At 40.1% G+C, this 26,448-nt stretch overlaps 1 protein-coding gene across 9 annotated transcripts in view; it reads left to right on the forward strand.

Moving 5' to 3' along the window:
• The window catches only part of LOC123772652 (uncharacterized), a 23,898-nt gene extending 9,836 nt beyond the window's left edge, over positions 1 to 14,062 (forward strand). For 4 of the 9 annotated variants that reach the window (XM_069303429.1, XM_069303435.1, XM_069303431.1 and 1 more), the window contains 9 exons: positions 922 to 1,013; positions 1,990 to 2,103; positions 3,857 to 3,900; positions 4,872 to 4,970; positions 5,895 to 6,055; positions 8,016 to 8,048; positions 9,987 to 10,142; positions 10,489 to 10,558; positions 11,819 to 14,062. In XM_069303429.1, coding sequence (XP_069159530.1) covers positions 922 to 1,013; positions 1,990 to 2,103; positions 3,857 to 3,900; positions 4,872 to 4,970; positions 5,895 to 6,055; positions 8,016 to 8,048; positions 9,987 to 10,142; positions 10,489 to 10,558; positions 11,819 to 11,965 — 916 coding nt within the window. In that variant the 3' untranslated portion in view covers positions 11,966 to 14,062. The remainder of the gene's footprint in view (positions 1 to 921; positions 1,014 to 1,989; positions 2,104 to 3,856; positions 3,901 to 4,871; positions 4,971 to 5,894; positions 6,056 to 8,015; positions 8,049 to 9,986; positions 10,143 to 10,488; positions 10,559 to 11,818) is intronic. The other 5 variants (XM_069303434.1, XM_069303433.1, XM_045765908.2 and 2 more) reach the window with 5 other exon arrangements.
• The last annotated feature ends 12,386 nt before the right edge of the window (positions 14,063 to 26,448 follow it).

Raw genomic sequence — 26,448 nt, forward strand, 5'->3', positions numbered from 1 at the left:
CATATGTTTTTGCCTATGCCGGGAATCGAACTCGGGCCCTTTGGACTACTACAATCGAGCGCTGTCCACCGATGTGTGTGTGTACTTACCTAGATGTGAATATACACACACATACACATACACTATGACACACTTTTGTGTGTGCATATGTGTGTGTTTGTGAGTCCTTTGTTTACGTTCTAAGAATTTATTACGCTATGTGCTCCCTCCATTCCACACCCTTCCATTACCTCTTCCTCCTCCCTTCTCCCTACCTCCCCCCCCCCTCCCCCCTCTCCCCCCTCCCCTACCTCCCTTAGTCTCGTGGCCAAATTCAGCGCTTAGTGTCTTGTGTTTCCATGACTACCGAGTCCCCTTCCGGGGAGACCGACCCCCTTCCGGGGAGTCGACCCCCTTCTGGGTGGTAGACTCCCATCTTCGGGGTCTGTCACCACCAGAAGGGGTTAGCCTCCTGGGAGACCGACCCCCCCCCCCCCGTACACGCTCTCCAGTCTAGTTTTAATGGACATTATATATAAATATTACTAATTTTATTATAATATGCACCTTACTAGTCCCATATGTTTAATTTTATCCTATAAAACGTTGCCAACCTCCTGTACCCGCCCATCTCCACCCACTATACACCGTGATAACCCCTCCGACAGTCACTACCCGCCTATACCCGCTACCCACACACCTATACCCATTACCCGCTCACGTATATCCACTTCCAGCCCACCCGTTCACCTATACCTCAGTAGTCCACGACCTGTATCCACTGCCCACCAACCTGTACCCAGTAGCCGCCAACATATACCCACCAGCCGCCCACATATACCCACCAGCCGCCCACATATACCCACCAGCCGCCCACATATACCCAGTAGCCGCCCACATATACCGAGGTAGCCTCAGCCACTAACAGTACCACTCCACCAGGGACACCATAGAGTGGTCGGTGGGCGTCCTGCAGCACAGTGTAGACGAACTGCAGAAACAACTTTCACACATTGATGAGGGCAACGATGAAGGTGGGTGTTGTGTTATTGTTGATTGTTATTGTTGATTGTTGTTGTTGATTGTTGTTGTTGTCTTGTTATTGTTGCTTTGTTATTGTTGTGTTATTGTTGTCTTGTTATTGTTACTGTCATGTCCTGTCGTAATATTGTTGTGATGATTTAGGGGCGACGACGATCGTGGGATCGGATGCGCCCTGTCGAAATATTAATGTCCATGTCCAACTTTATGATGTTTTTGCAATGTTTTTGTCCCTCTTGCTGGTGTCCTTGTCTTACCATTGTTCATTTTCCTTGTGTCTTTGTAGTTCTTCCGGGCATGCTATCAATGAGCCTTTCTGTCTCCTCAGTGTCTTCATAATATCCTTGTCCATATTCCTAGTGTTATCATAATGTTCTTGTCTCTCGCCATGGTATCCTTGTAAGGATTTTATCACTCTACCTGGTATCCTTGTAAGGATTTTATCACTCTACCTGGTATCCTTATATGGATTTTATAACTCTACCTGGTATCTTTGTAAGGATTTTATCAATCTACCTGGTATCCTTGTAAGGATTTTATCACTCTACCTGGTATCCTTGTAAGGATTTTATAACTCTACCTGGTATCCTTGTAAGGATTTTATCAATCTACCTGGTATCCTTGTAAGGATTTTATCACTCTACCTGGTATCCTTGTAAGGATTTTATCACTCTACCTGGTATCCTTGTAAGGATATTATCACTCTACCTGGTATCCTTGTAAGGATATTATCACTCTACCTGGTATCCTTGTAAGGATTTTATCACTCTACCTGGTATCCTTGTAATGTCCTTGTTCATTTTCCAGGCGTCCTTGAAATGTTGTCGTCAAACTCTCACAAGTCAAGCCTGGCCTCGGGCCGGGCTTGGGGAGTAGAAGAACTCCCAGAACCTCATCAACCAGGTATCAACCAGGTAACCAGGTCCCTCTTCCTTGCTTCCTGGTAATGTGTCTTTGTGTTGGTGGCAGGTAGCGAGTACAAGCTGAGGTACGAGGCGCAGCTGGAGTTGAACGACAAGTTACAGGAGCAGACCGTCTGGTACCAGAGCGAAGCCGACAAGACCAGAGAGAAGATTAAGCAAGGTTAGCTCTTTGTTTAATTCTTTATCTGGTGGTGCTTTCTGTCTCCCCCCCCCTAGGGCTCTCTAGGTAGTCTTCCTCCTCCCCTAGAGCTCTCTAGGTAGTCTTCCTCCTCCCCCAGGGCTCTCTAGGGAGTCTTCCTCCTCCCCTCCTCCCCCACGGCTCTCTAGGGAGTCTTCCTCCTCCCTCAGGGCTCTCTAGGTAGTCTTCCTCCTCCTCTCCCAGGGCTCTCTAGGTAGTCTTCCTCCTCCCTCAGGGCTCTCTAGGTAGTCTTCCTCCTCCTCTCCCAGGGCTCTCTAGGTAGTCTTCCTCCTCCTCCCTCAGGGCTCTCTAGGTAGTCTTCCTCCTCCTCCCTCAGGGCTCTCTAGGTAGTCTTCCTCCTCCTCTCCCAGGGCTCTCTAGGTAGTCTTCCTCCTCCTCTCCCAGGGCTCTCTAGGTAGTCTTCCTCCTCCTCCCTCAGGGCTCTCTAGGTAGTCTTCCTCCTCCTCCCTCAGGGCTCTCTAGGTAGTCTTCCTCCTCCTCTCCCAGGGCTCTCTAGGTAGTCTTCCTCCTCTCCCAGGGCTCTCTAGGTAGTCTTCCTCCTCTCCCAGGGCTCTCTAGGTAGTCTTCCTCCTCCCCTCCTCCCCCACGGCTCTCTAGGGAGTCTTCCTCCTCCCTCAGGGCTCTCTAGGTAGTCTTCCTCCTCCCTCAGGGCTCTCTAGGTAGTCTTCCTCCTCCTCTCCCAGGGCTCTTTAGGTAGTCTTCCTCCTCCTCTCCCAGGGCTCTCTAGGTAGTCTTCCTCCTCCCTCAGGGCTCTCTAGGTAGTCTTCCTCCTCCTCCCTCAGGGCTCTCTAGGTAGTCTTCCTCCTCCTCCCTCAGGGCTCTCTAGGTAGTCTTCCTCCTCCTCTCCCAGGGCTCTCTAGGTAGTCTTCCTCCTCCTCTCCCAGGGCTCTCTAGGTAGTCTTCCTCCTCCCCTAGAGCTCTCTAGGTAGTCTTCCTCCTCCCCAGGGCTCTCTAGGTAGTCTTCCTCCTCCCCTAGAGCTCTCTAGGTAGTCTTCCTCCTCCCCCAGGGCTCTCTAGGTAGTCTTCCTCCTCCCCTAGAGCTCTCTAGGTAGTCTTCCTCCTCCCCCAGGGCTCTCTAGGTAGTCTTCCTCCTCCCCTATAGCTATCTAGGTAGTCTTCCTCCTCCCCCAGGGCTCTCTAGGTAGTCTTCCTCCTCCCCTAGAGCTCTCTAGGTAGTCTTCCTCCTCCCCCAGGGCTCTCTAGGTAGTCTTCCTCCTCCCCCAGGGCTCTCTAGGTAGTCTTCCTCCTCCCCTAGAGCTCTCTAGGTAGTCTTCCTCCTCCCCTAGAGCTCTCTAGGTAGTCTTCATTATGAGTCCCTTGTAAATGTATAAAGTACTATATAATGAAATTATTTTTGCAATTACCTGATGAATGTGTTGAGTGGCAGATATTGGCCAGTCTGAGTACAGTCTGGCTGGATCATATGTCGGTAATTAACGGTTGCTTACACTCGTGATTCAGTCCGTTCCTTGGAGCTGCCTCTCCGTAAAAAAGCCAACCTCCTAACCTAACCCAGAAACGTACGACCCCGAACAACCCACCTAACCTACCAAGTTTGATGCATAGGAAATGTAGATATTTGCGAGATATTTGAGATAGAAAATGTAGATATTTGAGATAGAAAATGTAGATATTTGAAAATTGTAGATATCTGTTCTTGCTCTGGATGTTGGTATATTATTATTTTTGAATACTGTAGAAACTGTTTCCACAGGTCAGGAGTACACGTATGACCAGGACCTGGACCTGTACAATGAGGTGAGTCCTGGAGGTCACATACTTTAGGATTACTGCGGTATCTTGTTGACGTGGGTTTGTTTCCTGTAGATGTGGGAGTTCTTCCTGTAGATGTGGGAGTTCTTCCTGTAGATGTGGGAGTTCTTCCTGTAGATGTGGGAGTTCTTCCTGTAGATGTGGGAGTTCTTCCTGTAGATGTGGGAGTTCTTCCTGTAGATGTGGGAGTTCTTCCTGTAGATGTGGGAGTTCTTCCTGTAGATGTGGGAGTTCTTCCTGTAGATGTGGGAGTTCTTCCTGTAGATGTGGGAGTTCTTCCTGTAGATGTGGGAGTTCTTCCTGTAGATGTGGGAGTTCTTCCTGTAGATGTGGGAGTTCTTCCTGTAGATGTGGGAGTTCTTCCTGTAGATGTGGGAGTTCTTCCTGTAGATGTGGGAGTTCTTCCTGTAGATGTGGGAGTTCTTCCTGTAGATGTGGGAGTTCTTCCTGTAGATGTGGGAGTTCTTCCTGTAGATGTGGGAGTTCTTCCTGTAGATGTGGGAGTTCTTCCTGTAGATGTAAGATTACTTACTGCTAATATTTGTTGAATTCCTGTTGATAAAGATTATCTTCCCTGTTTATATAAGTGTGTGTTGTGCTGATTTTGGGGTTTCTTCTTATTGCAAATATTTCCTTGCTGGTTTAATTGGGTATTTACAGTCATCGTACCAGGACACATCTTCCATTATTGTCCCTCACCCAGTTGGACTGGTCGGTTCAGTAATAGCCTCACATCTTGCAAAGTCGGTGTTCGACCTCCAGTGTTGAAGTGGTCGGAAACCGTTCCTTTACTCCCTTCTCATATCCCAGCTCCTTGTTCTCGTGTACAATCTAAATTATATATAACCACACCGGCTTAGTGCTTTATCTTAATAACTTGCCTCACCTTACCTTCACCAGATTGGCCAGGTCATCTTGTGTTGAGTGGACACCTTATACATGTGTTTCTTTGTCAGTTTGAGTTGCTACGGCTGGTGAAGAGTCTGGAGAAAGAGCGAAACAACTTGTACAGTGACCTAAGGAACCTCAGCTGGGTCCTCGACAACCACTCCAAGGTGGGCGATGAGTCACAATAACGTGGCTGAAGTATGTTGACCAGACCACACACTAGAAGGTGAAGGGACGACGACGTTTCGGTCCGTCCTGGACCATTCTCAAGTCGATTGTGAATTATCGACACAATCGACTTGAGAATGGTCCAGGACGGACCGAAACGTCGTCGTCCCTTCACCTTCTAATGTGTGGTCTGGTCAACACTCCAAGGTGGGTAATACTCCACCTTGAGAGAGAGAAGTTGAGTTCCCACTCAGTTCTCACACAACACTCAAACCCCCACACCTTCAGGGTAGGTTTACTCAAGTCTTACATATTTAGGTTCTCTCCACGTTACGGTCACTTAAGTCCCAATCGAGTACCAATCACTTAAGTAACACTTATCATTCAAGCTACTCTTATTTATATTCTACTCATTCAATATTTTTCACTCACTTTAGTCACATGTCTTACTCAAATTAGATTCAATAGAGTCCCTCTTAATTAAGTTCCAGCATCCCAATTTTCACTAACTCAGGTCATCTTTACTAAAGTCTAACTCATTCATATCCTACTTACTCACATAACATTCTTCAAGTCACCATCACTCAAGTCACCATCACTCAAGACTCCTTCACTCAAATTTGGCACAATTCGGTTCCACTCATTCAGGTTCTAGGCACTCAAACTTCGCTCATTTAAGTTCCTTTGAAATATTTGTCTAGTTAATGACTGTCACAATCTCTCTATTTTGTCCTGCCCCGATAGCCTTGAGCTGCTCCTGAAGTCCAGGGTAGGAATTACAGCGTGCAGAAGCCCACGACAACTTCTCTAACCTTAAGTATCCATCATTGGCTCACATAACCATCATAATATTTCCAGTAACGTCCAGCAGTCATCCAGAAGCCCCACTAACTGATGCCTCTATATTCTGTAAATGGTGACAGGAGTACCACCACCTGAAGGAGCTGATCAGAGCCTACACGGGCGACCTCACCATCGTCAACAGGTCGCTGGAACACCTGTGGCGCCAGCAGAGTATCAACTATGATAGTCCCTTCACCAGAGGATCAACTCCAGTCACTTCTCCAGGCGGAGTCAAGTGGAGGTATGCGAGTGTAAGGGCGTAACAGTGTAGTGTTGGCAACCCGTTCTCGCACTTTCTTACAGTCAATATTGACTTATTTAATACGTGCATATGTGACATACTAAACATACTAGTTTACCTTGAAAAGCTTCATAGAAAACACCGACCTTACCTAACCTTCTTAGTATGTTAAGATAAGCATCTTATTGCTTCGTAATTAATAAGTCTAATAAGTCAATATTGACTATACGAAAGTGCGAGAACGGGTTGGTGTTGGAGGGGCAAGGGAATTTGGAAAGTAAAGAACAGGATATATTTATAGTCCTAATCGTAGACAAGTTGAATTGCAATTGTTATATAAACACCAACAAGAAAGTTTCCCAAACTGTTGGCATGCTCTTAACATAAGTCGTATGCTCCTGGCTGTATATTCGTCACACTGTTATACTCACTCATCCATGTCTCACCCACGGCACCAGAGCTTAGGCTGTGCTACTCATAATTACTCGACACAACCAGCAGTGAGACCGTCACCAGCTCCTGGCACTATACAGTAATAGCACTCGGGTCCTCTTACACGCTAAATATTAAAGCAATTTATAATTCTACTTTTCATCCATACATCTCTTAACTGTAATGCAAATGCTGCCCTCAAACGCTTTACACCCTCTTCTAAAATTTAATGCTTCGAAATTTTGACGTCCAAATTCCGGAGCGCAAGTGACATTAAACCAACCCGTCCTCGACTCAAGTCCATTACATCCAGCGGTCGACCCCGCAGACGCATTCATAAATTTTAATATGCTGTTCATTCAAAACGGGAATTTTCTCAAGTATAAATTAATATTATAATATATTAGCATATTGTGCATATATAGGCATAGGTTAGGTTAGGTTAGGTGTTTAGGTTCTGTTGGCGATTATTTGTATTTGTAGTACGTGGGTGAAGCATTTACAGCGTTGTGATTCGAACAAAATTCGTCAGTGAAGCACTTGTTCCGGATATGTTCGAACGTCAGCAGTTGTGAGTCGTGTGTAAACCGCTTTTCATTCATAAACAGGGGGTTGGCGGGTGCATGGAATCACTTTTGGATCTTTGTTTGGAGGACGGGCTGCATTAAACAGCCCGTCCTCCAAACAAAGATCCAAAAGTGATTCCATGCACCCGCCAACCCCCTGTTTATGAATGAAAAGCGGTTTACACACGACTCACAACTGCTGACGTTCGAACATATCCGGAACAAGTGTTTCACTGACGAATTTTGTTCGAATCACAACGCTATAAATGCTTCACCCACGTACTACAAATACAAATAATCGCCAACAGAACCTAAACACCTAACCTAACCTATACCTATATAGTGCACAATATGCTAATATATTATAATATTAATTTATACTTGAGAAAATTCCCGTTTTGAGTAAACAGCATGTTAAAATTTATGAATGCGTCTGTGGGGTCGACCGCTGGATGTAATGGACTTGAGTCGAGGACGGGTTGCATTAAAACCTGGGCAACACTGATGTTTCATCGAACTATTTGGCTTCGTACTCGAAAGACCTGGTGACTCGCTTAGATCACAATGCCTCTCCTTAGGTACAACCACTTACCATTAGGACGCTGTCAAATGGTAAGAACCCATGGCGTATCAAAATTATGTTGATGTTGCTTTTGACATTCACTGATAATTACACACACACACACACACACACACACACACACACACACACACACACACACACACACACACAGTGGTAGACGGTTGGAACAAGTTAGGTGAGAAGGTGGCGGCGGCCAAGACCGTCAGTAGTTTCAAAGCATTATATGACAAAGAGTGCTGGGAAGACGGGACACCACTAGCGTAGCTCTCATCCTGTAACTACACTTAGGTAATTACACCACTCGTCAGAGCACCCTGCCCCACACCCCACCACGGACGAGTCACACGGCTCACACACTGACAGACAACCTTTCCTTCAGCAGATTTGTGCTCGATGCTGTTCGCGAGCGAAGGTAACCGGACTCAACGTATAATATCTTAACATTAGATTTTTAGACTAATTTTAGTAAAGAATGCTATGATGGTATGAACTAATATAACTATTTGTTTTGCTTGTCTCTCGCCGCATGACGCTTGAGTGTGTGAGTGTGTGTGCACATACATATATATATATATATATATATATATATATATATATATATATATATATATATATATATATATATATATATATATATATATAAATTTAAATTGAGCGTGTCTTGTGAAAATATTTGAATAAAATCTAGAACTTTAAAGCAGCCAACGATTGTAGAACTTTGTTGTATTAGTTTGTATTTCTTACAGTGCAAATTAAAACAAAAATACAATTATGGGTGTATATAAACATCAGTGTTGTATGAATATCATGAAATAACTATATTTCGTTAACATAATGATTTAACATAAATTGTTCTGCGATTCATTAACCAGTTTCAGCCTGTTCCCCCCCCCCCTGTTAATCTCCTGCCCGAAACGCTTTGCGTAATAGTGGCTTTAGGCATTGTATGTACTAGCTCCTATCTATAAAGCCAACAAACTTTGTAAAATCTCTTTATGTATGTACCTTTGCCTAAATAAAAATTATTATTATTAATTATTATTCTATTAACTGTGTTATTAAATTGTAATGATTTTGTTGATTTTATTCCTGGAATTGAGTTTTGGTTTCTTAATGTGTTGTTTGACTTTGTGTTATTGATATTTGTTCTTTAGTAATTGATTGTTCGGCTTTTGTTATTCAACTCAAAGCAACCTTTTATCTTCCTCAGTAGGCCCTTCTTTAACCCCTAGTGACGTTTTCTAGCGTTAAATAAATTATTTTTTATTTCGAGACAGCACGTTATAGCACACAGCAACCCTTTTAACCCTGTCGTAGCTCAGTCGATTAAGGCAGTGTCTGGGATGCTCCCAGACGCAGGTTCGAATCCTCGTTACTGCCCTTGTGGATTTGAGCACGTTATAGCTTCTAATTGCCTTTATTGGCAGTTATCAATGTAGTCGTAACTAGTCGTAACCAACCTTAGTGACCCGAGTGACCCTTGCTTCTAAACATATATTGAATAAAGTGACTGGGTGATCTTTTTCCAATCCTTTATGAATCTTTGTAATAAATAGATAAATTTGTGCAGGCGATGAGTCACAATAACGTGGCTAAAGTATGTTGACCAGACCACACACTAGAAGGTGAAGGGACGACGACGTTTCGGTCCGTCCTGTACCATTCTCAAGTCGATTGTGTTTACACAAGTTTACACAATCGACTTGAGAATGGTCCAGGACGGACCGAAACGTCGTCGTCCCTTCACCTTCTAGTGTGTGGTCTGGTCAACATAAATTTGTGGAAATCCTGATTTATAATTTGTTAAAGTGATTTTTCTTTTGTCTTCTAGTGTCCCACTTGGACTAATATTTGTATTGTCTTTACATCTGGTTACTTGCTCTGTCTCTTATTGACCCATTTCTGGCTCTCAGTGGCACTTATAATTTATATATCTTCCTTATTGTTAAGTTTCCCTGCATACTTTTAACAACTTTATAGTGTTGAGTGAACACTTGTGACTGGTACTGTTTAAAATGGCCCAGAGATGGCTTTTATGTCCCTATTTTATTAACACCTAGTGTTAATAGTATTAAGTGTAGTGTTTTATTAACGCCTAGTGACCTATTCCTGACCTGTTAGTAAACGTTTCAGTCCTCTAGTAGCTACTTTTTATATATCTTGTAAATTCTTTGATTTTAACGAATGTCTTTCTCACTGACATTTTATGGTCCTTATTAATATCTTGTAACATTTAGCACCTACTGACGACTCATGCGACTTCTTCATACCCACTACCACCTATTCCTCACTTAATGTCTACTCTCTTTGGCCTGTAATGACATCGGTGGAGCGCGCCCTTGTGTTCCAGTAGCGGTCAGTCAGGAATCAGGCCCAGCCAGAGGATCCTGGACCCGCGGAAAGGCCCCATCAGGAAAACTGTAGGAGTACGCTCCTTGCCCAGGCTGGACCACGAGGCTCTCGATTACTACGACACCGGCAGCCTCTTCAGGAAGGCTCGCTCTAGGTGAGGGAGAGTTAGAGATTGATTGATTGATGAAGATTAAGCCACCCAAAAGGTGGCACGGGCATGAATAGCCCGTAAGTGGTGCCCCTTTTGAGCCATTACCAGTATCAAGAGATGATACTGGAGATCTGTGGAGGTGCGACTGCACCCTGCGTGACGGGAGATGTCTCCCGGACTAAATGGTGACCAAATGGTAAGAGTTAGAGTTAAAGAGTGTGTGAGAGTGAGAGAGAGAGAGAGAGAGAGAGATGAGAGAGAGATGAGAGTGAGAGTGAGAGTGAGAGATGAGAGAGAGAGATGAGTATACAATCATCTTTTCGTAACTTGTGGTCTCTCCTCGTGTCAGGTCGAGAGGTCGTCCCCGGTTGAGAGCCAAGTCCCTGGATGCCAAGAAGGAAGTGCCACTCCCGGATGTGGTAAGTGTCGTCCTCGTGGTCCCATAAAGTGGAAGGGTCTCAAGTGACGGAGATTTTAACTTTATTCTGTAATGTCAATGTTCTTTATCCAGTTATTCTTATCTCGCTTAAATTATGAACGTTTGACATTTAACGCTAAGAGTTAATCTTAGGTTGTATGAAAGCAAAGAACAAATGTTTCTTGGTTTTGTTAATCCTTATTATTATCATATTTGTTATCATGCTCCACATTATTCCACTTCCTTCAGACTTTCCACAAAATTCAGATTCATAAGCTCAGAAAACTAGCCTTACTTCCTGTCCCTGGATCCTTTTATTTTTTTTTGTAGGGGTTCAATGCCGGGGCTGCATACTGCACGAGTGTGTATGACATAGGTCGTGTGGTAGTATGGAGGAGTGTGTGGTTGTGGACAAACATACAGTGAGGGAGTGTGTTGTGATGAATACAAATAAATGAAGGAGGTGAGTTTGTAAGAGAGGAGTGCTTCAATATGGAGTAATATGATGTGTGAAACATTACATACACAGAAATTTGCAGCTCTAAACAGCAAAAATCACAGCATTTTATACTGTGATTTTCATACTCATTCATACTCACTTTGCTTTCAAAACTTGTTGAATTTTATAACGTTGGTTTGTTTTTCTTAAGATTGAACCCACGAGTCATGAATTACGACTATATATAACTTGGACCAAAAAGTTATATATTTCAGAAATGTTCACTTCTCTGCGGCTGCCCGAGAATGTAAAGTAACATGTACTGTATACTTAACACTGATGGACATCTTTGGTATCTTTTAAGAACTTGAAACATGTTGAGAATTGTCTTAACTGCCTGATAATGACATAAACAGGATGAGGTACCCGGCAGTGCCAGGGTTGACCCCAAAAGGTTACGCCATTTAAGTATTCTGGGGCCAGATTCATGAAAGCACTTACGAACGTGTACATCTTTCCTCAATCTTTGGCGGCTTTGGTTACATTTATTAAACGGTTTACAAGCATGAAAACTTCCCACTCAACTGTTGTTATTGTTATAAACAGCCTCCTGGTGCTTCGGAGCTCATTAACTGTTTAATAATTGTAAACAAAGCCGCCAAAGATTGAGAAAAGATGTACAGGTTCGTAAGTGCTTGCGTGAATCTGGCCCCTGGTCCTTCCACTAACATTATGGCGCCAAATATATTTTTGCTCATTTCGGGCCACTGGTGAGGACCCTCTCCAGTTATCCCTATGACCCGCCTTCTCTCTTATCTGCAGGTGGCTCCACTGAACCCAGGGATGAGGGTAAAGTCAGGGGAAGTTCACTCCCTCAGGTCCTCGTCAGGAGTCTTCGACGAGTCGTGCGAGGCCAGTAACGAAGCCTCCACCACAGCCTCCGTCGAACTCAGCTCGGACAAGATGTAGGAGTCAAGTGATTCATGGTTGTCTTCCTAGGAGGCCGAGAGGGATTGTCTCGTAGGCCATGCATGAGGCTACCCTGGGTGGTTGTGTCTCGTAGAAGGTCAGGAGGCTATTTGGAAGCCGGTCGGCCGAGCGGACAGCACGCTGTACTTGTGATCCTGTGGTCCTGGGTTCGATCCCAGGCGCCGGCGAGAAGCAATAGGCAGAGTTTCTTTCACCCTATGCCCCTGTTACCTAGCAGTAAAATAGGTACCTGGGTGTTAGTCAGCTGTCACGGGCTGCTTCCTGGGAGTGGAGGCCTGGTCGAGGACCGGGCCTGCGGGGACACTAAAAAGCCCCGAAATCATCTCAAGATAACCTCAAGATACCCTGGGTGGGTTGTCTCGTAGAAGGCCAGTTGTCCTGGGTGGGTTGTGTCTTACGAAGTAGTAATATTGTTACTTGCTTCTGAAAAGAGCTGTATATTTGAATGTTAGGTCAAGGATCATTAGTTGGAGTGCTGGTGCATCTGGACCAACGGGTGATTAAAGTTTCTAAGAGGCTTTATTAAAAATAAGAGTCAAAACGTTTTGCTGCTGCTGTTAGGAGAGATCCTTGTGTTCTCTGCCAATCTGGCTTAGCTTCTGTGCTCGGACGTTGGGTTATTTGGTCTTAGTATCTAAGGAAGTGCAAATCATTTGTGTATATTTCTCTTTGGAGGAAGGATCGGTAGTGTTTCTTCTGCGAAGTCAGGACAGATCTCTTGGGTGAGTTTACTAGAAGGATTTAATAGTCTAATACGTTTCTCCTCGGAGTGTTGAAATCATACTTAACCAGTAATGCCGTCCAGTGAAAATTGCTAAAATTTTCACATAAGATTAATTATGTTCCTATGCGATGTCTTCATTTATATCCTCATCTGGTTCTTGTAGCTGCAAATAGGTGGGATGTATGTTCCCATACATCACTTGTCTGGAGCCTTAAGTCATCCTACGACATCGTCTTGTCTCCTTCAGTTCTGACATTCAGTCTTGGCACGTTAATCTCTTATCAGCCCAAGATGTCACGTCTTCTACGGAGGTATATTGTGTTAGACGTAGCAGCAGTTTGCAATATAACTTCTTATTCTAATTGTTATCACTTCATACAACGACCTTCTTCGTTATCACCAAGGTATTTGTCATTATTAAATGATTACTATCTAAATGTAGATTACCTTCCATTATTAACAAGATATATTTTTGTAGATAATTCTAATTAAATTTTAGCCATACTCTGAGAGAATGTCCGTGTTTGTCTATCTGTCCAAAGTTGGAGGCCAGACGCTTGGGGGCTAGTCTTACTCAAATTTGTAGGGAAAATGGTCTGGGGTATGGGACGGACATAGGCTGGTCAGGGTAGACCTAAGTTTATTGATTTAAGAAATATTAGTAATTATTTACACCCCTTCCTAGGCTGGGGGTATAAATAATTACTTTTATTTGTGATGTCTTAATATTATGTAAATAATTACCTAACCTAGGTTATAATACCTATTATAACCAAGTTATAATACCTATTATAACCAAGTCATTAATTCATGATGCTAATATAATAATAGTAACTGGAATATACAAATTTGGAAAGAAATATTTGAAGATAACGAAAATCACTCTGCCTGTTAGGCAAATCGAGCCTTTCATACTAGGTCAATATATATAAGCTTAAAATGATTTTCTCACACTAGACTATATGCGGTTTTATTATTTATGAGTTGTTACATTATATTTTATTTATTACTTTTATTATATAACAACTGCATTCAATTTTCGTATTTTAGCATTATTTGTTAACATAAAATTGTGAATTTATTTGTATGTGTATAGAATAATAGTGCGAGAGAAAGGAATATATTATATGAGATCCTTAATTTTTCTTACTGTTAAGGTTATGAAAATATGATAATTTATGAAAATTACCTTAATTATAAATGTAAAAAATGAAAAAAGGCTATTGGTCAATTTATATGTGAAATGGAAGTAAACATAATATGAGAAACAAGATTTTAAATGTGTAAACGTAGATAGAATGTAGATTTTTCTTCTATCCTTCTAGTTCCCAGCAGTAAATGTCTTAAGTCAATTTTTTTTCAATGACCTTAACGGGTACCTGAGGAGGATCGAAAGGTTGGAGCTAATAGGCAGATCACATGAGTGTTGGTGTGTCAGGTCTACCTATTACCATACAACCATATTAGAACGTATTCAAAGGAGACTTTGCCTAACTTTAGTTAGTTGGATCACCTACTTTTTAAAAACAAACAAATGTTCCGAAATAATGTTATTTATGCCTGATTTGAAACCGAGATTAAGGTCTATCAGCTTCCGGAAGATTATAAGATCAGCCACAATAGCTTACTGACCAACCCGCCAAACACACACCGAAACTACGACGTTGCTACAACGTTCGAACAAGTTTTCACGCCACCTAACCAGTTATAACTACCAATATAGCAAGTTGTAACAACGTTCTAATACGTCATAAACACGTTAAGCCAAGATGTAACAACTTTATTACAAGTTGTAACAAGCGGAAAATAGAGACAGTTTCGGTTTGTGTTTCCAGGGAAGTAGCCAGTTTACTTTAGTCTTGAACATAATCCTGGACTTAAATAAACCTTCATTGTATATACTTAGAACCTGGGAACACGTCTCTGTGTATATGTAACCTATCTCGGTAGATTTCTGCCAAATGGTGAGAACACTCTGTTGGCTGCTTTAAAAAACACGGAATTGAATATACTTTTAATTCAAACGATAAAGTGAGAAAAGGAAAAATGTGATTTTCGAGGGAATAAATTAGAAATAAAATTCAAATAAATTGAATCATCTTATTCATAAATGTTAGGAAATATATTATTTCTTTAGCTTACATAGTTATTAATTTAGAGTAGAAAGGCGTAATAATAATAGGGTATGGTACACCTTATAATCGTAAATTGTACAATGTAAAAGGCCCATTATAGGATACTTAAAATGTAAAACACAGCTCAGATAATAGTAAGTTATAATTCTAACAACAATCACAGATACCTTACTCAAGAAAAGAGGTGACATGTATATTGGCAAAAAGGAAAATTAATAAGAAACATCTAATATGAGCCTTTGTAGAGTAAATATATTATGGATGTCTATACATTTACAGACTGAAATTTAGTAGCATGAGATAAACGGCCTTGATAAAACTCAGTTTAAACACTTTTCGTATAACAGGGAACTGATTCAGGATTATACTGGGCCTACCTTGAGGTGCTTCCGGGGCTTAGTGTCCCCGCGGCCCGGTCGTCGACCAGGCCTCCCGAGGCCTTGGTGAAGCTACGGCTCCAAAAAGGCTGTTGGGGTCTGATAGAATCTCACCGTGGATACTAAGAGAGGGTGCAGAAGCACTGTGTGTGCCACTCTATACGGTGTATAATAGGTCACAGGGAACAGGAGACCTATCGAAAAGTTAGAAGACGGCTAATGAAGTCCCAATATACAAAAAGGTGACGGGCAAGAGGCACTGAACTACAGGCAGGTTTCTTTAACTTGTCTACCATGCAAGGCGATGGAGAAGATCGTGTGGAAAAAGCTCATATAACGGTTTTTGTGGCACAACACTAAGCTGGGTTCGGAGATGGTAAGTCGTGGTCCTCAGATTCAATAGAATTCTACAACCAGGTGACAAAAAATAGACAAGAAAGAGAAGGGTAGGCAGGTTGCATTTTCTAAGACTTTAAGAAAGCCTTTGACATAGTATCCCATAAGAGGCTAGTACAGAAGTTGGAGAAACAGGTAAGGTGCTCCAGTGGACAACGGAGTATCTAAGCAACAGAAACCAGTGAGTTTCTTTGTTTGCTGATGATACTAAAAATATGATCAGGATAAAGACAGAAGATAGAGCTACAAGATGAGCTGTACAAACTGAATGAATGGTCCAGCAAATGGCTACAAATATTTAACTTAAATAAGTGTAAAGTAATGAAAATAGACGAAGCGAGCAGGAGGACCGGACACAAGGTACCATCTGGGAGGTGAAATTCTTTAAGAATCATGTAGAGAGAAAGATCTGGGGGGTTGATATACCGAACCTGTCCCCAGAAGCCCACATCAAAAGGATATCATCAGTGGCATATGCTAGATTGGCCAACATACGAACTGCATTCAGAAACTTGTGTTAGGAATCATTAAGAACCTTGTATACAAATATGTCAGACCAATCCTGGAGTATGCAGCTCCAGCCTGGTGTCCATACCTAGTTAAACACACGACAAAGTTAGAGAGGATTCAGAGGTATGCCGCCAGTCTAGTCCTAGAACTGAGAAGTATGAGTTATGAGGAAAGGCTATGGAAATTAAACCAACGTCCCTGGAAGACAAGTTAGCGGAGACATGATCAACACCTGCAAAATTCTCAGAGGAATTGACAGGGTAGATAAAGACAAACTATTTAACATGGGGTGGAACATGCACAAGGGGACAGGTGGAAGCTTAGTACTCAAATGAGCCATAGAGATATTAGGATGAATTTTTTTCAGTGTCAAGAGTAGTTAACAAATAGAATGCACTAGGAATACATGAATGAATAATACAATACAGTAATATAATAATCTGAGTAATACAATACAATACATGAATGAACGCAAGCACAACTAGGTGAGTACTGCTTACAGCCACAGAGGGCCGTCCTGGTCCCGGATTCATCAACATTTACGCAGCTATCCTTACGGACCTTAACATCTTTGCTGTATCTTTGGCGGCTTTGTTTATATTTAAATGGGCTCTGAAGCGCCAGGAAGCTCTTTATAACAATAATTACATTTGATTATGCAGGTGATGAGTCAATAACGTGGCTAAAGTATGATGACCAGACCACACACTAGAATGTGAAGGGACGACAATTACATTTGATTATGATGCTGGTAAACTGTTTAGTAAATACTGTATAAGCAAAGCCACCAAAGATTGAGAAAAAATGTGCAAGTTCGTAAGTAGATGCGTAAGTGCTTGTTGAATCCTGGCCCAGGTCCACCTATGTACGCTGGTCGTACTAGCAACATAGGAACTGGAATGGTCGTATGTTGCTCTACTTCACTGCCCTCGGCGTCATAGCGCTCGCTAGCATTGTGTTTACATTCCCAAGACTGTAAACACTATGCTATGAACTCTCACAAACCCAATGTACCGTCTTGTATATATATATATATATATATATATATATATATATATATATATATATATATATATATATATATATATATATATATATATATATATGTCGTACCTAGTAGCCAGAACTCACTTCTCAGCCTACTATTCAAGGCCCGATTTGCCTAATAAGCCAAGTTTTCCTGAATTAATATATTTTCTATAATTTTTTTCTTATGAAATGATAAAGCAACCCTTTTCTCTATGTATGAGGTCAATTTTTTTTTATTGGAGTTAAAATTAACGTAGATATATGACCGAACCTAACCAACCCTACCTAACCTAACCTAACCTATATTTATAGGTAAGGTTAGGTTAGGTAGCCAAAAAAAGCTAGGTTAGGTTAGGTTAGGTAGGTTAGGTAGACGAAAAAACATTAATTCATGAAAACTTGGCTTATTAGGCAAATCGGGCCTTGAATAGTAGGCTGAGAAGTGCGTTCTGGCTATTAGGTACGACATATATATATATATATATATATATATATATGTCGTACCTAGTAGCCAGAACTCACTTCTCAGCCTACTATGCAAGGCCCGATTTGCCTAATAAGCCAAGTTTTCATGAATTAATTGTTTTTTGACTACCTAACCTACCTAACCTAACCTAACCTAACTTTTTCGGCTACCTAACCAAACCTAACCTATAAAGATAGGTTAGGTTAGGTTAGGTAGGGTTGGTTAGGTTCAGTCATATATCTACGTTAATTTTAACTCCAATAAAAAAAAAGTGACCTCATACATAATGAAATGGGTAGCTTTATCATTTCATAAGAAAAAAATTAGAAAAAATATATTAATTCAGGAAAACTTGGCTTATTAGGCAAATCGGGCCTTGAATAGTAGGCCAAAAAGTGAGTTCTGGCTACTAGGTACGACATATATATATATATATATATGTCGTACCTAGTAGCCAGAACGCACTTCTATGCCTACTATGCAAGGCCAAATTTGCCTAGTAAGCCAAGTTTTCATTAATTAATTGTTTTTCGACTACCTAACCTACCTAACCTAACCTAACCTAACTTTTTCGGCTACCTAACCAAACCTAACCTATAAAGATAGGTTAGGTTAGGTTAGGTAGGGTTGGTTAGGTTCGGTCATATATCTACGTTAATTTTAACTCCAATAAAAAAAATTGACCTCATACATAATGAAATGGGTAGCTTTATCATTTCATAACAAAAAAATTAGAAAAAATATATTAATTCAGGAAAACTTGGCTTATTAGGCAAATCGGGCCTTGAATAGTAGGCCAAAAAGCGAGTTCTGGCTACTAGGTACGACATATATATATATATATATATATATATATATATATATATATATATATATATAGATATATATATATATGTCGTACCTAGTAGCCAGAACGCACTTCTCTACCTACTATGCAAGGCCCGATTTGCCTAATAAGCCAAGTTTTCATGAATTAATGTTTTTTCGACGACCTAACCTACCTAACCTAACCTAACCTAACTTTCTCGGCTACCTAACCTAACCTAACCTATAAAGATAGGTTAGGTTAGGTTAGGTAGGGTTGGTTAGGTTTGGTCATATATCTACGTTAATTTTAACTCCAAGAAAAAAAAATTAACCTCATACATAATGAAATGGGTAGCTTTATCATTTCATAAGAAAAAAAATAGAGAAAATATATTAATTCAGGAAAACTTGGCTTATTAGGCAAATCGGGCCTTGCATAGTAGGCTGAGAAGTGAGTTCTGGCTACTAGGTACGACATATATATATATATATATATATATATATATATATATGTCGTACCTAGTAGCCAGAACGCACTTCTCAGCCTACTTTACAAGGCCCGATTTGCCTAATAAGCCAAGTTTTCATGAAATAATTGTTTTTCGACTACCTAACCTACCTAACCTAACCTAACCTAACTTTTTAGGCTACCTAACCTAACGTAACCTATAAAGATAGGTTAGGTTAGGTTAGGTAGGGTTGGTTAGGTTCGGTCATATATCTACGTTAATTTTAACTCCAATAAAAAAAAATTGACCTCAAACATAATGAAATGGGTAGCTTTATCATTTCATAAGAAAAAAATTAGAGAAAATATATTAATTCAGGAAAACTTTGCTTATTAGGCAAATCGGGCCTTGCATAATAGGCTGAGAAGTGCGTTCTGGCTACTAGGTACGACATATATATATATATATATATATATATATATATATATATATATATATATATAAAATATATAAAATAAAATAAAATGTTTCCTTAAGTCTTACCCATATGAGGTATGACACTTACCATAAATGAAAGTACATGAATGATAATTATTACCCTGTTAATATTACCTGACCGTCACGATGAAAGCATTCTAGCTAATTGCAATAAAATATTATATCTATTATACCTAGCTATTGTATTTGTTATTTACCAAAATTAAATTGCTATAGTTATTGTTTGTTAGAGTATAAATAATTAATTCATAATGCATTAATTATTCTCTCATTTGAATGATTTGGTGTTTACACTCTCGATTGACTGGTCTGGGTCAGATCAGCTGTGACTCTCATAATGGCGGGAGTCCTGGTCACGGCCGTCAATAGTCTCCAGGTTGGGCACACCTTCTTCACTGGCCTAGATGTCATAGTACTCGTGTCAGACTACGGAGTGCCGTTGTTGTTGTTAAAGATTCGCTACCTGGAATAAAAAGTTTCAAGTAACACGGGCTATAGTGAGCCTGCAGTGCCTTTTTACAGAGCGCCGTCCGTAGGCTCAATATTCCCCGCCTCGCTGTTCCCGTTGTCCTTGACGTGGCGGGAGCGAGAGACGAAGACGTCGTCATGACATCCTTCGCCATACCTTCCGCTTCATCCGTCATGTCCGTGTCCTGAAGGGACTGTAAAGTATGTGTGGGCTGAGGAGACTATCGGCTTGGTGCCTTCTTTCGATAATTACTTACTGAGACTATAGGGACCCCCGGCCCATCCTTCTCTGGTATTTCCCGGTCTCGGTCAGCCGGGGCTCGTTCCATCCCTTGGTCGTTGTCGCTCCTAAAGCAACAACGACAACACAGGTTGGTGTAATGCTTTTCCGTATTTTGCTGTTAAATTTGGCTTTAGTTGGATATGCGATTTGCCTATAGACGCAATAAAGCGTATAGACATAGACGCAATAAAGCGTATAGACATAGACGCAATAAAGCGTATAGACATAGACGCAATAAAGCGTATAGACATAGACGCAATAAAGCGTATAGACATAGACGCAATAAAGCACCTAAATTATTGGGATCGTCTCAAAGCTCTCCAAATGTACTCACTAGAAAGGAGACGAGAGAGATACCAAATAATATACACGTGGAAGATACTGGAGGGCCAGGTCCCAAATCTACACAGTAAAATATCAACATACTGGAGTGAATTATATAGAAGAAAATGCAGAATAGAACCAGTGAAGAGCAGAGGTGCTATAACGTACGTTTATGTTACGTTGTTGGGTTGATTAGATACAGTGTTTAGTGAGTCATATTTATTTAGTAGTCCTGGATACAGCAGTGTCGTAGACGTTGAGACCAAGCCTGGAGCAGAGCAGAAAGCTGAGTGTGGCCGGAGTCATGGAGCTCTATGTGGGAGAGCGTTGTAGCTGGATGAGGTCGTAGTCTGCTGCCTGCTCTGTGTCGAAGCTGTAGCGTCTTGGGTCGATGAGAACTGCCTACACCGAGTACTACATTCTTGACTGGAGATTGTACTGTTCGATATTCATCAAATCGCTTGCATATATGGTGATTACACCTCAGCTCCCTCCAACAAGGTGAGAAGAGTATTACCTGTAATTGGGGAAAGGATTGTAGCTTCTGTAATTAGTGCTAATTAGTTATGCTATTAAGATAATGAGATAATGGAGCGAGTATAAGGATTACTCGCTACAGTGCCATAGGCACAATCAGAGAACACTGTATAAGCATCAGAGGTCCGCGGTTGTTCAACGTCCTCCCAGCGAGCATAAGAAATATTGCCGGAACAACCGTGGACATCTTCAAGAGGAAACTAGAGTGTTTCCTCTAAGGAGTGCCGGACCAACCGGGCTGTGGTGGGTATGTGGGCCTGCGGGCCGCTCAAAGCAACAGCCTGGTGGACCAAACTCTCACTAGTAAAGCCTGGCCTCGGGCCGGGCTTGGAGAGTAGAACTCCTCCCAGAACCCCATCAACCAGGTATCCACCAGGTATCATTATAAGGACTAGAGGGTGTATAAACTGTATATTATATGGCATGTTATTATTGCAGGATGTAACTAATGAAATTATTTGATAAATTTTGTTTGTTTTGTATTTGTTAATATATACAAGAGTTCTTACATCCTTATACAGCCACTGGCACGCATAGCGTTTCGGGCAAGTCCTTAATCTTAATGTTCTCTGGAATATGACCCGCTAGATCGTTTAACAACCAGTTACCCAATTTACTGTTGGGTAAACAGAGGCTACAGTTAAGGATTGGCGCCCCGTCAATCCTCCCCGGCCAGGATACGAACCCTAGGCCAACGCTCTCAGATAACGCCAGGCGAGTGTGTTATCACCGCCACGGGGACTGTTCACAATATAACCACACGTTTGGTACAGCGTTTGACTCGCTCAGTATCCCAGAGTGAAGGTTCCTTGACTTAGTATACAACCGTCTTAATGTGTCGGGATCTCGTCTCACGTCTCTGCGTGCAAGGTTAGATTCATTCTAGACTTTGTAGGTTACTGGGTTAGGATCTAAGCGTCTTTGCTTTAGTGGAAAAAGATCAATATATCTTCAATGCCGGGATTAGAAATAATTAATTTACATATATAATTTTAAGCAGTAACATGAGTATGTAACTCTAAATTGCTTTCATCCAAGCCGTGAAACAATTTACCAAACGTACTTTAGTTTACCCTCTCCTCTCACAATTTTCTTTCAGTGAATAAAGAAAACCTCAGAATGCCGCTCTAATGTAATGCCTCTGTAATCCTTTACACCACCGCCCACGGGATGGGTATGGGGTGCATAATAAAAATAATAATGTAAGTTAATGTAATAATTATTTTTGTATTTTATATTTATATAAAATATATATATAAAATATAATATATATATAATATATATATATATAATATATATATAATATATATATAATATATATAATATATATATATATATATATATATATATATATATATATATATATATATATATATATATATATATATATATATATATATATATATATATATATATATATATATATATATATATATATATATATATATAATGTCGTACCTAGTAGCCAGAATGCACTTCTCAGCGTACTATGCAAGGCCCGATTTGCCTAATAAGCCAAGTTTTCCTGAATTAATATATTTTCTCTAACTTTTTTCTTATGAAATGATAAAGATACCCATTTCATTATGTATGAGGTCAATTTTCTTTTATTGGAGTTAGAATTATCGTAGATATATGACCGAACCTAACCAACCCTACCTAACCTAACCTAACCTATCTTTATAGGTTAGGTTAGGTTAGGTAGCCGAAAAAGTTAGGTTAGGTTAGGTTAGGTAGTCGAAAAACAATTAATTCATGAAAACTTGGCTTATTAGGCAAATCGGGCCTCGCATAGTAGGCTGAGAAGTGCGTTCTGGCTACTAGGTACGACATATATATATATATATATACATATATATATATATATATATATATATATATATATATATATATATATATATATATATATATATATATATATATATATATATATATATATATATATATATGTCGTACCTAGTAGCCAGAACTCACTTCTCAGCCTACTATGCGAGGCCCGATTTGCCTAATAAGCCAAGTTTTACTGAATTAATATATTTTCTCTAATTTTTTTTCGTATGAAATGATAAAGCTACCCATTTCATTATGTATGAGGTCAATTTTTTTTATTGGAGTTAAAATTAACGTAGATATATGACCGAACCTAACCAACCCTACCTAACCTAACCTAACCTATCTTTATAGGTTAGGTTAGGTTAGGTAGCGGAAAACGTTAGGTTAGGTTAGGTTAGGTAGGTTAGGTAGTCGAAAAAACATTAATTCATGAAAACTAGGCTTATTAGGCAAATCGGTCCATGCATAGTAGGCTGAGAAGTGAGTTCTGGCTACTAGGTACGACATATATATATATATATATATATATATATATATATATATATATATATATATATATATATATATATATATATATATATATATATATATATATATATATATATATATAAGTAGAACAATTAAATATTAATCAAATAAGTCACAAAGGCTGTACGTCTTGCAGAAATTGTTCATATAATAATATAGCCTTGTTTTTAAGGAAGAGTGTCACCATGGTAGTGTGAGGTAGTTTATGGTGTTGTGGGCCAACATTGTGGTTATAACTACCGTCCAGGACCCAGGACGAAGCAATTACGCAAGTAGTTACGAACCTGGTACATCTTTCCTCCCTTAACGGGGTGAGAATAGCTTGAGCTACCTCATCCCTTTGTGTGTATTTTACCTCAATAAACTTATTTCAATTTCAATTTCAACCTCTTTCCTCAATCTTTCACGGCTTTGGTTACATTTATTAAACAGTTTGCAAGCATGAAAACTTCTCAATCATCTGTTGTTATTGTTATAAACAGCCTCCTGGTGCTTCGGAGCTCATTAACTGTTTAATAATTGTAAACAAAGCCGCCAAAAATTGAGAAAAGATGTACAGGTTCGTAAGTGCTTGCGTAACTGCTTCGTGAATCTGGCCCCAGATATGCATGTACTTGCACACGTAAGGCTTCAATACCTCTTGTCTATTTCTTCCTAAACAGTTTACAGTCACCTAAGTGCTTTGAGGTCACCCTCAATTCAAGGTATCTTTATGGGTAACACTTATTGCTCAGGAGCTCGTAAACCATTTAGTGAATGCAGATTAAGCCGTCTGAATTAAGGACAGAGATACACATATATGTAAAAACATATGTGTGTGTGTGTGTGTGCTGTGATCAACTGGGTCCCTGGCAGGGCTGTTATATATCTCAGGGATACATTTTTTTATAGTTATTATCAAACTTTTCATGCATTATTTTTTTATACACTACTGCTGTCTTGGGAATTATGAAGTTTAAACATAAATTTTTTAATATAGCACCAACCAAAGATTATTTCTAAGAAGTTACAAATATATCCGCACTCGGGAACAACAAAATAGAAACTTTAAATACAAAATCATAAATTTTTCGGGGAATTCAGCAAACTTTCACATACAAGTAACAAAGATTCTCTAACCACATCGCTGCGTGTTGAACTTAACATTACCGAATTGGATAATAATTTAACTTCATTTGGTAATATTTTGAGGCCAACCCCAAACGCTGTGAGTTATACATCCTAGTCTATCCCGGGTCCTGGTGTTGGCTGATTTGGTTATCTGATACGAGGCAAATCTTAATTTCTTTGTACATATCACTATATATATACTCCCGTAGTCAATGTGTAATTAAACATCCTGTACATACATAATGACCTCATATGTCGTTTACATATCACTATATATATACTCCTGTAGTCAATGTGTAATTAAACATCCTGTACATACATAATGACCTCATATGTCAACAGTTTCTTCATATGTACATAGTATATATACTCATCATAATTTTACTTATCATCATTTTGTATACTCATCAATGCTAGTTTTGTGCCTGCCAAAGCAAAGTATAATTAACTTTGCCTTCATTGTACTTTCATTATACTTTCATGATCACTCTTAGGCCTTATATTAGTAGTCCATTGTATTAACTGTAGTGTACAGTACTATAAAATACATCATCTACCTTCTCAGCAAGTAATTTTTAGCTGCGCTGGACGTGGCTGCCAAGTCAGCAGTGAGTGATAAAGGAACAAATCCACAAGGGTCGTGACGAGGATTCGAACCTGCGTCCGGGAGCATCCCAGACACTGCCTTAATCGACTGAGCTACGACAGGGTAAAAGGGCCCTTGTGGATTTGTTCATTTGATGCATCACGTTAGTGTGATCTCTGTGTGTGAGTGATAAAGGCTTTTCTCTCGGTCCTATTAGAGAAATTCTTCTATTATACAACGCTGTATACACCTTTAACAAGAAATGGTGGATGATGTGTTGTGAAAGTCATGTGTATATACTGATAAATATATGTATATTTCGATGTGTAAATATAGATTTACACATGATATACTTACATGTAAATATTTACACAATTATGTTTTAAATTGTAGTTTCATGTATTGAAGCACATAGTTATATGTAAGTGTACTGATTCTTATGCATGCACATTACTTACACATATACATACATATTTATTGGTATGTGTGTGTATATCACGAAAATAAACACGTGATTAAAAAATGTGACAGTGTCAGACCACGGAGGAAAATTGAAACAAGAATTTCCTTAAGTACTTTCTTATATTAATACATCTTCAGAAGGAGGGAAGATGTATTAATATACGAAAGTACTTAAGGAAATTTATTGGTATATACATGCAAGAATAGTCACAAGAATAGATGACTCAGTTATGCTTAAATATCCACACAGGAGAAATAAAAAGAAGATATTCAGAGCGCTTTCGTAATTTTGCGTACATTAAATATTCCCTTGAGAAATGTTTCTTATTGTCGGAAACTGAAAGCCTGTTAGGCTTATCCAGGTCCCCCCCCAGGATGCAACCCACAATAGCTGTCTGACTCCAAAATACCATTTTTTTTTTTTTTTTTTTGCAAGGAAACTTATCGAAACAGCAGCTCAACCTACCTGGGAATCGAACCTGGAACTAATCGGCAGTGAGATGATTACTCTAGTGCAAAGTTGTAACGAGGTTTGCAAGGGAATTAGTTGTTAATCGTCTTTGGTATTTGAAGATATGAAGGCAAAGAAGGTTCGAATCCTCGTCACGGCCCTTGTGGATTTGTTCATATGAAGGAAAACCTTTCTAAATGCTGCATTTTCTTGAATATCTGATTGGCTTAGAGAGTGGATTCTACATCATTACAGTCAATCTTGGCTCAAATCAGCATGGTGACAGCTGAGGTAACAAGCAGAGCGCAGCGATTACCTGTTCAGCTCGTCTCTAGCATCCTAATGTTATTTTGCGGTCTTGAGTTAGTCATCCATAAAGATAAAGTGAGTATGGCGGCCGCCGCCTTAGGCGAGGCCATGTCCCTACTCGACTAAATCTATTTATTTGGTTATAAATAGGAGCTGCCTCGTATGGGCCAATAGGCCTTC

This window comes from Procambarus clarkii, chromosome 50 (genome assembly GCF_040958095.1).
Source record: "Procambarus clarkii isolate CNS0578487 chromosome 50, FALCON_Pclarkii_2.0, whole genome shotgun sequence".
Lineage (NCBI taxonomy): Eukaryota > Metazoa > Arthropoda > Malacostraca > Decapoda > Cambaridae > Procambarus > Procambarus clarkii.